Source organism: Microcaecilia unicolor, chromosome 2, assembly GCF_901765095.1.
Source record: "Microcaecilia unicolor chromosome 2, aMicUni1.1, whole genome shotgun sequence".
NCBI classification, from domain to species: domain Eukaryota; kingdom Metazoa; phylum Chordata; class Amphibia; order Gymnophiona; family Siphonopidae; genus Microcaecilia; species Microcaecilia unicolor.
Window position 1 is genome coordinate 364714978 of NC_044032.1, and position 12128 is coordinate 364727105.

General features: G+C 44.9%; 1 protein-coding gene across 4 annotated transcripts in view; it reads right to left on the reverse strand.

Moving 5' to 3' along the window:
• Window positions 1–11612, reverse strand: part of PRAG1 (PEAK1 related, kinase-activating pseudokinase 1) — a 115566-nt gene extending 103954 nt beyond the window's left edge. Inside the window, exons 1-2 of one of the 4 annotated variants that reach the window (XM_030194527.1) lie at window positions 11560–11612; window positions 9994–10034 (exon numbers count right to left, since the gene is read on the reverse strand). In XM_030194527.1, coding sequence (XP_030050387.1) covers window positions 9994–10013 — 20 coding nt within the window. In that variant the 5' untranslated portion in view covers window positions 10014–10034; window positions 11560–11612. Of the gene's footprint in view, window positions 1–7630; window positions 7699–8396; window positions 8516–9993; window positions 10035–11559 lie in introns of those variants that run through there. The other 3 variants (XM_030194528.1, XM_030194531.1, XM_030194530.1) reach the window with 3 other exon arrangements.
• Window positions 11613–12128: the final 516 nt, after the last annotated feature.

The following is a 12128-nucleotide window of genomic DNA, read 5'->3' on the forward strand; positions in this document are numbered from 1 at the left end:
AGTTGCGCCGGGCTATTCCCTGCTCCTGGGACTCTGGAGTTTTAGCAGTTTGGTAAAAACCAGCGCTTTTTTTGAGGGGGTACTTAGTACTGGCACCTTTTCCATTGTCTGCTAAAATTGACCCATGGACCCTGAGTTTTGATGAAAAAGCTCAGGCTCTACACCCCAAATCTGCCTTGTTGTAGATCCTGTGACTGGTTGCAGGGGGCCTGGCCATTGTGGGGTGAGTCCTCAGTAATCACCCCACCCCTGAAGGGTGGCCTGGCATTTGAGTACCAGCACTTTTTTTGCTAGAAAAAAACACACTGGTAAGAACTATTCTATATAATAATTCTCACCTCCAACATTCTATCTTGCTGCCTGTGTCTGTGGCTTCTTCGGAGTTGGTCTGCTAGGCTCCATAGATCAGGCTGACGTCACGTAGAATGCCAGAGCCGGAGGAGGAGGGGCGAAAGGGGCAGGGCACAGGGACAGAGGCAGAGCTTGAAAGAGAAATAGAAGCGTTGAGGGGCGGAGTAGCCGAGAGCGTCGCGACCAATGGCAGGGAAAGAAAGGTCGGAGTCCTCCATGGGCGTGAGCGGAGGGAGCAGAGCCATGTACAGCATGCTGCTGTGCCGAGCCAGCGCGTGGGTGCACTCACACATTCCTGTGCTGGGCACGGGGGAGGGGGATCTCAGGAGTCGGAGCAGCGCTGCAGAGGAGGAAAGGAGGCGACAGCCGCGGCTGCCCCTCTGAGCCCCATGGGAGGGTATGTCGGCAGCCGCCATGACTCCTCGGGAGGGAAGGACCTTGAAACTGGGAGGGAGGGAGGGGCGACCCTGAAGTCGGAGGGAGGAAGGGAACGACCCTGGAACTGGGAGGGAGGGAGGTGGGGAGGGAAGAGGGGCCCCTGGCACACACTCATTCTCACACACACACTCTCTCACAGACACACTCGCACATTCACTCTCTCTCACAGTCACTCTCACACACACTCTGAGGAAAACCTTGCTAGCGCCCATTTCATTTGTGTCAGAAACGGGCCTTTTTTACTAGTTACTAATAATTACAGTTGGGCTACCCTAGGACAGTGTTCTTCCACTGTACAATATTATTAGTCCTGTCTGCTAATTTCAGAACTTTCTGAATAATGTCAGCTGCATCCAGCTCTCAGAACCTGGGCTATGTTGTCCCGCTTTAGTGGCTACAAATCCCAGGATACACAGAAAAAGGAGTCGCATCGGTCTAACTGAAATTGTCTTTGAAAATAAAAAAAGTCCGAGAGAAAGCAGATGAGTTCACATCTTCCAATTCTCCGTCACACTGTTCTAAATGTGTCTATGGCAAAGACACCAGCTATGAAACCTGTGATAACCTGAGCCACATCCCAACAGAAGCTCTTATACTTCATCAGAGTGGAGGAGTGGCCTAGTGGTTAGAGCACTGGTCTTGCAATCCAGAGGTGGCCGGTTCAAATCCCGCTGCTGCTACTTGTGATCTTAGGCAAGTCACTTAACCCTCCATTGCCTCAGGTACAAAATTAGAGATTGTGAGCCCTCCTGGGACAGAGAAATATCCACCCTTAGCTGAATGTAACTCACCTTGAGCTACTACTGAAAAAGGTGTGAGCAAAATCTAAATAAATAACTGAGACAACTGCCTACACAAGCAGATGTGCTTCTATATTCCAATCTCTGTTTTAAAGGTAACATTTCCTCTTCAACACAGATGATCAAGTCAAAGGGCTTGTCCCAACCACCACTATTAACAGGGGGCTGATCAGAGCCCCCCAAAATTGGGCTCAGTCAGGCCATTCAGGTTGGGGAGGCCTCTGGAAGGAGGACTTAACCAGGAGGGGGGGTGGGGGTGAGATCAATAGGAAGAATCAGGTAGGCATTGGCTCAAAAAATATTTTGCTTTAAAATGCAGGAGTGGGAACTAGGCTGGATCTGGGTTGGTCAGTTGGCAGTGGAGAGGAGGAGCAACCTGTGGGAATTCCTCAGAGGTGGCTTACCAAGGAGGTTTAATGATAGGAGATGGCATGATGTCAAAGTGCAAGACAATGAGCAGAGTCACAGAGAGAGAGAGGAAGACGGAAACAGAAACATGCCGGTCAATATTCAGCCCGCACCACCAGCGATTTAACTGGGCAGAAGCCTTTCCTGCCCTGTTAAATTGATTTGCATCGGGCAGTTGGGAGTCTAATCCTGGGATAGACAGAGGCACCCGGACCATGGGTTGCTGCTGTTGATGTCTTTTTTTGGGATGAAATCCATAATAGGTGGGAAAATGTGGGATATAAATGTAACAAATACAATAAATAATATAGCACTGCAAATAAGAAAGGGGGCTCGCTACAATCTACTTTTAAGGAGTACATGAATGCAATGGGATAGCAGGAAAGTACAGGAGAATAGTCCACAGCGTTAAAATCATCTAAAGGTATTTAGAAGAAAACAAAACAACCCCCCCCCCCAAAAAGGACTACATGTAAGAAGTCCGCATCTGAACGGCTGTGTCACAAAAGAGGTGAACTTTTAAAGGTTTAATAAGAGGATCCCGCAGTATCCTTCGTTTACCTTTTGACACTCTTTGAGTGCTGACAAAAACATTAACCCTCCCCCCTTGAACAACCCAAGTAGATGATATTACAATAGTCCAAAAGGCTCAATAGGGCCTGAACAATTAAATGGAAATGGTCTTGATCAAAATATTTACATGCACGATGAAGGTTACGTAAAATAAACATAGTAACATATAGTAACATAGTAGATGACGGCAGAGAAAGACCTGTACGGTCCATCCAGATCTTTGAATCAGACTATTTACTTGCGTGTGTAGAGAAAAAAATGGAATCCAAGTAAATCCCTAAAATATTAATTGAGTCAGAAAGTTGATATGCTATTAACCTTTACACTAGTCACTTCTGGGGCTAATTAGCTGTTAATAAGCAAAAACATAAGGGTCCTTTTACCAAGTGGCAGTTAAAGGGCCCCTGCGGTGGCACTGGTATGTGGGTTCGCCACCGCTGGTAAAGACTATCTTTTCCGTAGAAATGGCGGTGCAGTAAATGTAACACTTACCGCACAGCCATTTCTGGGGTGAGCCCTTACCGCCTCCTATTTAGGAGGTGGTAAGGACTCCCATGCTAACCCAGCAGTAAAAAAATTCACAATAATTTTTATAAGCCAAAAATTCTGCGCAGTGGGAGTCGGCACTACTGTTGGGCTCCCACATTTGCCCGGCGGTAGGTCCAAATCATCGTGCACCAAGCCCATGGTAGCCCTAAACGGCTTGGTAAAAGGGCCCCTAAGCTCTAATTTAAATGTTCTAATTCAGCCTTCCAGAACAGTAATGATATCGTTAATATAGTAGAGGCAGATGACACTGGCCCATGCTGTAACTGTCTATTGCTTGTTTGACATATTCTTGCTGTACACCGCCTTGAGTGAATTCCTTCAAAAAGGCGATAAATAAATCCTAATAATTAAGAAAGAAATAAGGACAGACTTGAAGCTACACTGTACTCAAGGGATTCTATAGAAGTAGAGTAATATGTGTCAGTGAGGAGATCACTGTTCACCAGATAAGAACTTTCCTTGTTCACAGAGCTTAAATCAAAAAGGACATTAAAAAAAATCAAACAAAAAAAAACCCCAAATTTGATTGTATAATCATATCCCTGTTGCCTTCTACAAAATTAGTCTAAATGGACAGTAGCTCTCTGGCAAGATTAAATTCCAGGATCAGGCTGTCCCCCATGATATATAAATGATAAAAATAATAAAGCAAACCACATATACACACACAAAAAAAACAAACAAAAAACACACTCTCAAAAAAAGTGTAGTTAAGTGAAGCCTAAAATGGTTAAGAAACATTAACAAAAATTTAAATTAGAAACTGGATAAAAGACCTCCTGCTGTATATTCACAACACAGTAAGTAGGGAACAAAGCAGGAATTTTTGTTTTTTTTAAAAGACCAGAAGTGGCCATGCGTCACAAAAATGGCTGCATCAGGGGTAAAACTAACAAAGATACAAATCAAAGTAGTAGTATGTTTATTTACCAATCCATATTGATCTCACCCCATTACAAAGTTGCCTTCATTCACTGGCTTCCTAATTGAGAGGGAGCAAGCAAAGCACAACGAAGGTGACACCAAAAAAAATCAGGAGCTGGATATGTAGGTCATATAAAAGTTTTATTCAAACATCCAATAGACCCAACACAAATCGTGTTTCGGCTACAAAGGCCTGCCTCAGGAGTCTCTGCAATATGGATGTGTTCAACACTCAAGCTCTTACATAGCATCAAATGTCAATACACCTTTACACGTGCAGTCTGGAGCTATCAAAGTCACCGATTCATCTGGGAAGCAGCAAAACGGATAAGACAGTTACCTGCTGGGTTGCCAGTTCTCTTCCTCAACCATCCATTACTCTTATTCTTGTTGACCTCCCTTTCCCAACAGTTACCTCTTTCACTACCTTGGTGCTCTACTTGATTCTAGGTTGTCTTTGCAGTCTCATGTTTCTCATATTATTTGACTTGGTTTCTCACTCTTCGCAAGTTACATTTCTTATGCTCTCCTTCTTGACTTCGATCCATTCCATATTCTCATTCATGCCCTTTTGATGTCCAGTTTGGATTACTCTTAATACTGTACTCACAGGTATTTCTTCACACCAATTGATGTGACTCCAACCGCTAACACTTGGGAACTGGGACTCGTCACTCCTCTGCTCAGCCACCCCCCCCCCCACCCCCATCCTCCCTTTACCTTCTCCCACATCAATAAACAGCATAACATTCAAGAAATGTATGGTGATAAATAGGCCAGTTTTGTTTATTAACGGCAATATTTAATATAACAATTGGTTAATACCACTTTCAACCAGAGCTACCGCAAAACTATTTAACCTCTTTTAAATTTGCCCTTTTCACCGCGCCTTGATAGCTAGGGTAAAGGTATGGCATGGGCCTTCCATGCCAGACCTATTCCAGGTTACCTGACACTCCTATAGCAGCATTAAACTAGGTCCTCATCAGCCAATGAGCTGAAGCCCATAGCTGGGGTGTCCCCCCCTGCTGTGACACACAAGCCACCCCTCAAGTCAAACCCTGAGTTGGGGCCACCCAGCCTTACCCCAATTGGGGAGGGAGGAAGGACAGGAAAAGCTGGCTCCGAGGAACAGGGTGAAGCCCTGTGACCTGGAGGTGGATTCCTTAAGCATCCCCCCCTTCTTAGCCTGCCCCTTTGACCCTTGTCCAATCCCTGAACAGAAAACCAGCAGTAACTTTAATTCAATTTATACTTCCTTGCTACCCACGGGCTAGCCTTCTACTTTCTCTCCCCCCCCCCCCCCCTCGCCTGCAACCATCCCTCTATACTACTTTCGTTCCCTGAGGCCTACCAAAGCAGGCCGCATAGAGGGTTAGCTCAGCCCAAGGTTAGACTCACCCTGCTAGACTAGCTCTTGGGCTCACAATTTTAAAAACACGGCTATTCGCCTTTTGTGCTATGCCCATAGGGTTTTTTTTATCAGATTTCATTGGTTACCTGTTCATTTCTGTATTCCTTTTAAGATTCTTTGTATTGCCTACAAATCATATCATTCTGGTCACCCACCCTATCTTGCTAACCTAATCATTCCCTACGCCCTCTGGTGCCCTTAGATCCCTTGACTCTCATAGATTGTGGTGAGGTTAGGATGGACCAAACAGGCCCACTATGAATCAACATGTTCCTCTGCTTTCCATTACCTATCCCCTGAAATACTAGTTGAGAATTCTTTTGTCAGATTTAAAACTGCACTTAACACACGTTTTTTTTTTGTTTTTTTTTTTTAAATTAGCGTTTGGTGATGGAGCTCAGCAGTTAGCGATGGACTGCGAGTCTATGGAACATTTTGCTTTAACTCTTCTGTGGCTGAATGTGTACTTGGATTTTTTTTTTCAGTTCTACTTTTCTGTTTTATGTTTTTCGTTCAATGTAAACGCATAGGACTCATGCGCTGGATTTTGCGGTTTAGCAAGCCTTTTTAAATATTAAATCTGCTCAGATCACCCACCCGCTTGCTCATCATACCTAAACTCTTTCTACTGAGGGGCAACCTTCGAAAGCTAATCAAGAAATGTATTAAGTTATGTCCAATAAAAAAGGTATCATCTTATTTTCCTTTTCCATATTTTAATTTTGTTTGATTTCTATTGATTACCTTACTGAGGGTTTCAAAAGCTATATTTCAGCTGGAAACGTGTGATAGCATTGCAAACGGATGCTTTCCCCAGCGTCCCATCTTCTTTATTTTTAACAGTGCAACAGCTGAGCGACTTCCAACATGTAAAATGACATTTAAGCAGCAGCAGTAGTAGCAGTAGTGGGAAAGGAAGCCTGAAATGCACTAAAGTACCTGCCGTGTTGCTCGCAGCCCCTTATCTAATCAGTTTCAGGAATGCAGTTTAACACCCTCCCCTGCCGGGGCCAAGCTCGGTGGTATCCCATTACACTAAAAATACACTTCCGAGCCGAGGGCAGCTTTGTTTTGAAATTCCTCGCATCTCCCGTTGCAACAGGTTCGCGAGCAGCTGATCAATAAATTTGGTTCAAAAGCAGAAGAACGTGTTACCGGCCAGATCTTAGGGGCTTTTAAATATTTGCTCTGAAGACGCAGGGTTTTTTTTTCTTAAATCTGTTGACAGATTAATAAAAATGAGACATTTGTGAATGTGAGCGCCATCGAGTCAAAGGACCTTTGGTCCAGACAATCCTGATTTACTGCCCTGCGCTGACCAGCTGCTGGGATTTGAGTAACTCACTCAAAAATCACTCACCCCTCCCCCCGCACACAGTTTTCTATAGAAAGACGAAAGAAAAAAAAAAATATCATCGTAATACTGAACCCAGGAGTCAACTTTTCAAAGCAACTAAGGCCACTCACTCCTAAGTACCAGAAGCCAAGTTTTTAAAATAATTGGGGTGCTAAACCCAATGGAAATTCTCTCTCCATGGACACAGTCAAGGAATTTGTTCAATATTAGGGGTGCCGAAGAAGCACCCACAGAGCTGCCCCCTATGCTATGAAGGCATTTTCTCAATATGAAGGGCACAGGAGCCAACTCTGTGGGTGCCTCTCGAGCACCCCCAATATTAAGCAACCTCCTTAAGTGTGTCCAGGGAGGGGTAATATTTGTTGGGTTTTAGCACCCCCCCCCCAATCATTTTGAAAAAAAGTTAGCTCCTATGATGAAGGGTACTCAAGCACTCACTACAACATCCAGAACGGGAGCCACCTCTGTGGGTGCCCCAAATGTCCGGAAGGGAAAAGAATTGATGATGTTACAATTTACACACCCAATCATTTTGAAAGAAAGTCTGGCTTCTAGGGCACCCAGAATGCTGAACACGTCCTTGATGGCCAATCTAGCAGCACCACACGATCGTTTCACCACCTCATTGCCCAATTTCTGCTTAAAAAAAAAACCCCAGAAGAAAAGGAAACACCGTTGAGGACAGTAGCAGAGCCGTAGTCTTAACCTAGTTTGTACTCCTCAAACACCAGCTGCCGATGTGTGAAGAGACGCGAAAGCCAAAGCTCCCGGGGCAGGAAAAATAAACAAGAAAACAAAAAAAAAAACCCCACGTACAAACACTTTGCCTGGACTTTGCATCCTGGGGGGAGCAGCAGAGAGCCATCTTCCCGGGTGCTGCTGCTAGTGCGCGCACGTGGCCGCCCCCTGCCACTTTCCCTTTCTCTGAGGGTGGGGGCGGTCCGATCGCACCTCGCCTTCAGTACAGGGCAGATCACATCCCCTGGGCCCCGTCTTCCTTCAAGGGAGGGGGGGAGCAAAATGCTCGCCGAAAATTTGTTCTGGTTCCAGGCCAGAGAAATCCCGATTAAGACACAGACAAGGCTTTCTAGCATCCCCACCAAATTTGCACGCGCACACACACAATCCGACTTTTTCAGAGTATGTTATTTTGTTTGGCAAAAATACACTTGAGGATTTAGTGCGCCCCAAAACCCTACCAAGGGCTGTTTCCTGAACTCGTAAAAGCGTTATACTGAACTTCCCCCGAGAGTCCCGCAGGGCGCTTTGCTTGTCTACCCTCCAAGGAAGATACGCCCTCTTCGTTTAATAGAGAACCAAATCAACAACGCTAATCTTACCGGAATAAAACCAGCCCTCAGCCTGGTCCCTTGCTGTAGCTCGGACATAAACGTGCAAAACCCGCCCGGAGCTGCTGTCACAGCCGGTTATCGGAGACGGGACAGGTTGAGCACTGCAGCCTCTTCGCCTGGACAAGTTCCTGCAGCCCCCCACGCTGTTAACCAACTTTGCAAGTTCAAGCAGCAGACGGGAAACAACAGGGTATAAGAAGCATACCGTCTGTAAAAGTTCTGCCTTTTACCTTTCAGTTCTTTTCCCCCACAAGTTTGTAGTTTAGTTTTCCAAGCGGAGATGAGCCAGGGCAAAGAAAGGAGACCAGGTAGTACAGTCACTCACTGTTGCAAACTGACAGCAGCCAGCCTGTGCTACTCCCAGAGGGTGTGACAATCTAGTCTAAACATAAAGAGGGAGGCGAGAAGGACTTGGGCAGGAGGGTGGAGTCTGTTTTATCTTTATACCTAAGGCCTTTATTTTCACTTTTTTTTTTATGTTGCTGGTGCTTCTCTTTTGTTTCCTGGGAATATTCAAAATGTATAGATAATAAAAATAGAAATGAAACAGCAACAACAACAAAAAAGAGGATATGATACTTTCTTGTCAGGGCCACTGAGAGGCTGAGCCAGGCCTGGGGCAGGACCACCACTTCCACCCCCGAGACCACCACGTAGCCAGACTACAAAAATTGCGGGTGAGGGGGTCCGGAACCCAAGCTGGGGAGGGCACATTTTGCCCAACCTCCTTGCCCCCGCCACACCTCCACATACCTTTGCTGGTGGGGGTCCCCAAGCACCTCCAGCACTGCTCTCCACCGCATTGCCTGCCCTGCTGCTGCTGCTTTTCCCCTTAAGTTGCACAAGGGGAAAAGTGAGAGGAAAAACCGCCGCAGGGCAGGCAATGCAGCAGAGAAAATCGCTGGAGGAAAACTTCTGCTGGCTGGGCTTGGGGACCCGTGCCAGCCAAAGCAGAGGCCCCAAAGCCCTGTGTCTGCACCTCCCCAGCCTCTAAGGGGGGCCCAGCACCTGAGTTTTCTCTCTTCTGCTCCTGTCAGGATGTGATCACCAGGGTCCCGTCAGGAGCAGAAGAGAGACAGACTCTGGTGCCAGGCCCCCCTTGGAGGCCAGGCCGGGGGAATCTTGTCCCCCCTGACCCCCCTCTTGGTGGCCCAGCTTTTTAAAATTGGACTAAATAGCACAAGAAAGCACTAGCAGCCTTCAAAAATGGGACAAAATTCCTTTATTCACACAAGGAGTGGCCTAGTGGTTAGGGTGGTGGACTTTGGTCCTGGAGAACTGAGGAACTGAGTTTGATTCCCGGCACAGGTAGCTCCTTGTGACTCTGGGCAAGTCACTTAACCCTCCATTGCCCCATGTAAGCCGCATTGAGCCTGCCATGAGTGGGAAAGCGCGGGGTACAAATGTAACAAAAATTAAATAAAATAAAACTTAGGAGACAATCTTCAGAAAATGACCTTACATGGGCCGTGTTTCAGCGCAGAGAGCCTGCGTCAGGAGTCTATATCGAACAAAAACAATAATATAATTAAAAAAAAACATAAAATGTGTCAAGGAACCAATAATGAATAAATAATAATGAACTACAAATAAAACATGAAGAAATGTCAAATTAGTAAGATATATAAATAGACATGCATATATAATATCCAATAACTGGATGAGAACAAACATAAAAATAGAAAAATACAAATATAGGTAAATAATAATGATAATGATAAAAAGGCAACCATTAAATATTATCTATCCAAGACTACAAATGGAGTGTCAGGACAAATGAATTTACAATAAGGGTGCAATCTAATAACAAAGAATAAATGGACTCACCAGAAAGGTATAAAAATCATATGCAGTGGCACAACTTGTTCCTTGAGAAATAAGAGAGGAGAAAAGGTGTTGGCACAGAAATGAACATATTGGCACGAAGTTGAGCAGAATATATAAATGGTGAAGCTTTTCATTTAAAATGCCATATTTATGGAACAGCTTATAAACAAATCGATATCTGTGAGCTAGAAGCGGCGAAACGGCTGTATTTTATGAGAGTTATGACGTTGGCATATGGACATTTTGATAAAAGATAAAAAATAATAAAAAAAAACATCAAACCGTTGATAAAACAAGGGGAATGCATTAAAAAATACATAGGAGAATACAAGGCATACCAGTAAATGAAGACAACAGGCTGTGTAAACAGTATCAAAGTAATTGCAAATCGGTGACAAGTAAAAGAAAATAATTACAAAAATGAATACACATTTGTAAAAAATGACACAATAATGATGAAATAATATTAATAAACGAGATGATCCTCTACTGAGCTCCGTTACAATAAATGGTAAAATGGAGGAGCAGTAAGTGTTAGTGGGCTCAATTATTTAAATACATAAAAACATTACAAGTTGAAAGATAAAAAGTAAAACGGTAATAAAAAAAAGTGATAAAGATAAAACAGGCCGAAAGATGTAGGTGATGACGTCAATTACAGCATGTATTGAGCGCGAAAACTGCTGGACAAAATAACATAAAGACAGTGTGGCAAGAAAGTCATGTACTGCCAGGCATGATAAAGATTGAGTGGAAGAGAGCATTGCAGTGACTGATGCATCAACAACGATAGTGATGGCGTGCCTGAGATATGTCTGTATCAAAATGAAGGAGCAGCTGTGTTAAACAGACTCTGAAGTTTAAGATGAACAAAAACAAAATAACACATATCCTGTGTAGGGCAGGATGGTTCAGAGAGGAAGTCCCGGTGCAGGCCGCAGGCAGCCTATGAGTGCCACTGCCCACGCAAAGACTGGAGTGGAGGTGATTTTAATGTACCGGGGGTGGAGGCGCGGGAGATGCACCCCCCTGTCAAAATTTCCTGGCTATGCATACATTTTGGCGCACCAATGCCAGTTTGCACTAGTATTCTATAATGGAATCTGACCACCCAGATGCTATTATAGAACTGGTGCGGACACTGCATTTTAGCATCCAAATTCTATGTTTTCTATACTGGAAATAACCCTTTCAGGCCCTTCTTGTACTGTATCCCTTCCTGGGCTGACTGCCCCCCGCCCCACCAATCCAGTTCACTTCCTTTTCCAGGTCTGATTTACCTCTGGTTATGGGTAGGTATTTTTCCTAATATTTAGCGCCACTGTCTGAAGGGGTAGCAGCACTGAATGTGTGGACAGTATGGATACCACATTGGCATTTTCTTCTCCCCCACCCCTTTCTACTACCTTTTACTTTCTTAAGTCTTCCATATCATTTGACCCCCCCCCCCCCCCCCCCTCTGCCAGAGATGATCCAACTGAAAGAAACGTTCCATTTTTTTTCTGATTTTATTTATATGTAGTTTGGATCCAGAGGTTCTCTTGTTTGAAAAATGCAGGTAAATACCTTTCTTCTCCCTTCAGTTTGAAGCTCTGTGGTAACCAAACTCTCCTTTCCTTTAGGAAACCCTCTTGCTTGTGGAGTCCCAGGAACAAGGGCTCAGTCATATGAAATGCAGCAGCTCAGTTTCCCCACCTCTAGTCAACTGACACTCTCCAAATGGATCAGCCACACCCAGAGATCTAACAACCAGGAGGAAGTTAACCCTGTCTCTGCTGCCGGGGCAGAGTGAGTCCAGCAACTTGCCATGGGTTTGCCTGGCAAAGTCTAATGAATCCAGTCCAGATTTTACCATTAGCTTCCTGCAAGTTTTGCTTGAGTCCCACTGTCAGCAGCAACACCTCTGTTTATAGTTTTACTCCAACTAGGGAAAGAAATCTCCAGAACTAGGTGAGTTTAATACTCAGGTCTTTGTAAATTCAAGGGAACTGGAGCCCCTTTTTAGTGATGTCCTCAGCAGGGCTGCCAAGAGACTGAGCCGGGCCCGGGGCAGGGCCGCTGCTCCCCCACCATAGGGTTACCATATGGCTCCAGAAAAAGGAGGACGGATTGAGCCAGCCGGGTTTTACTTCCAT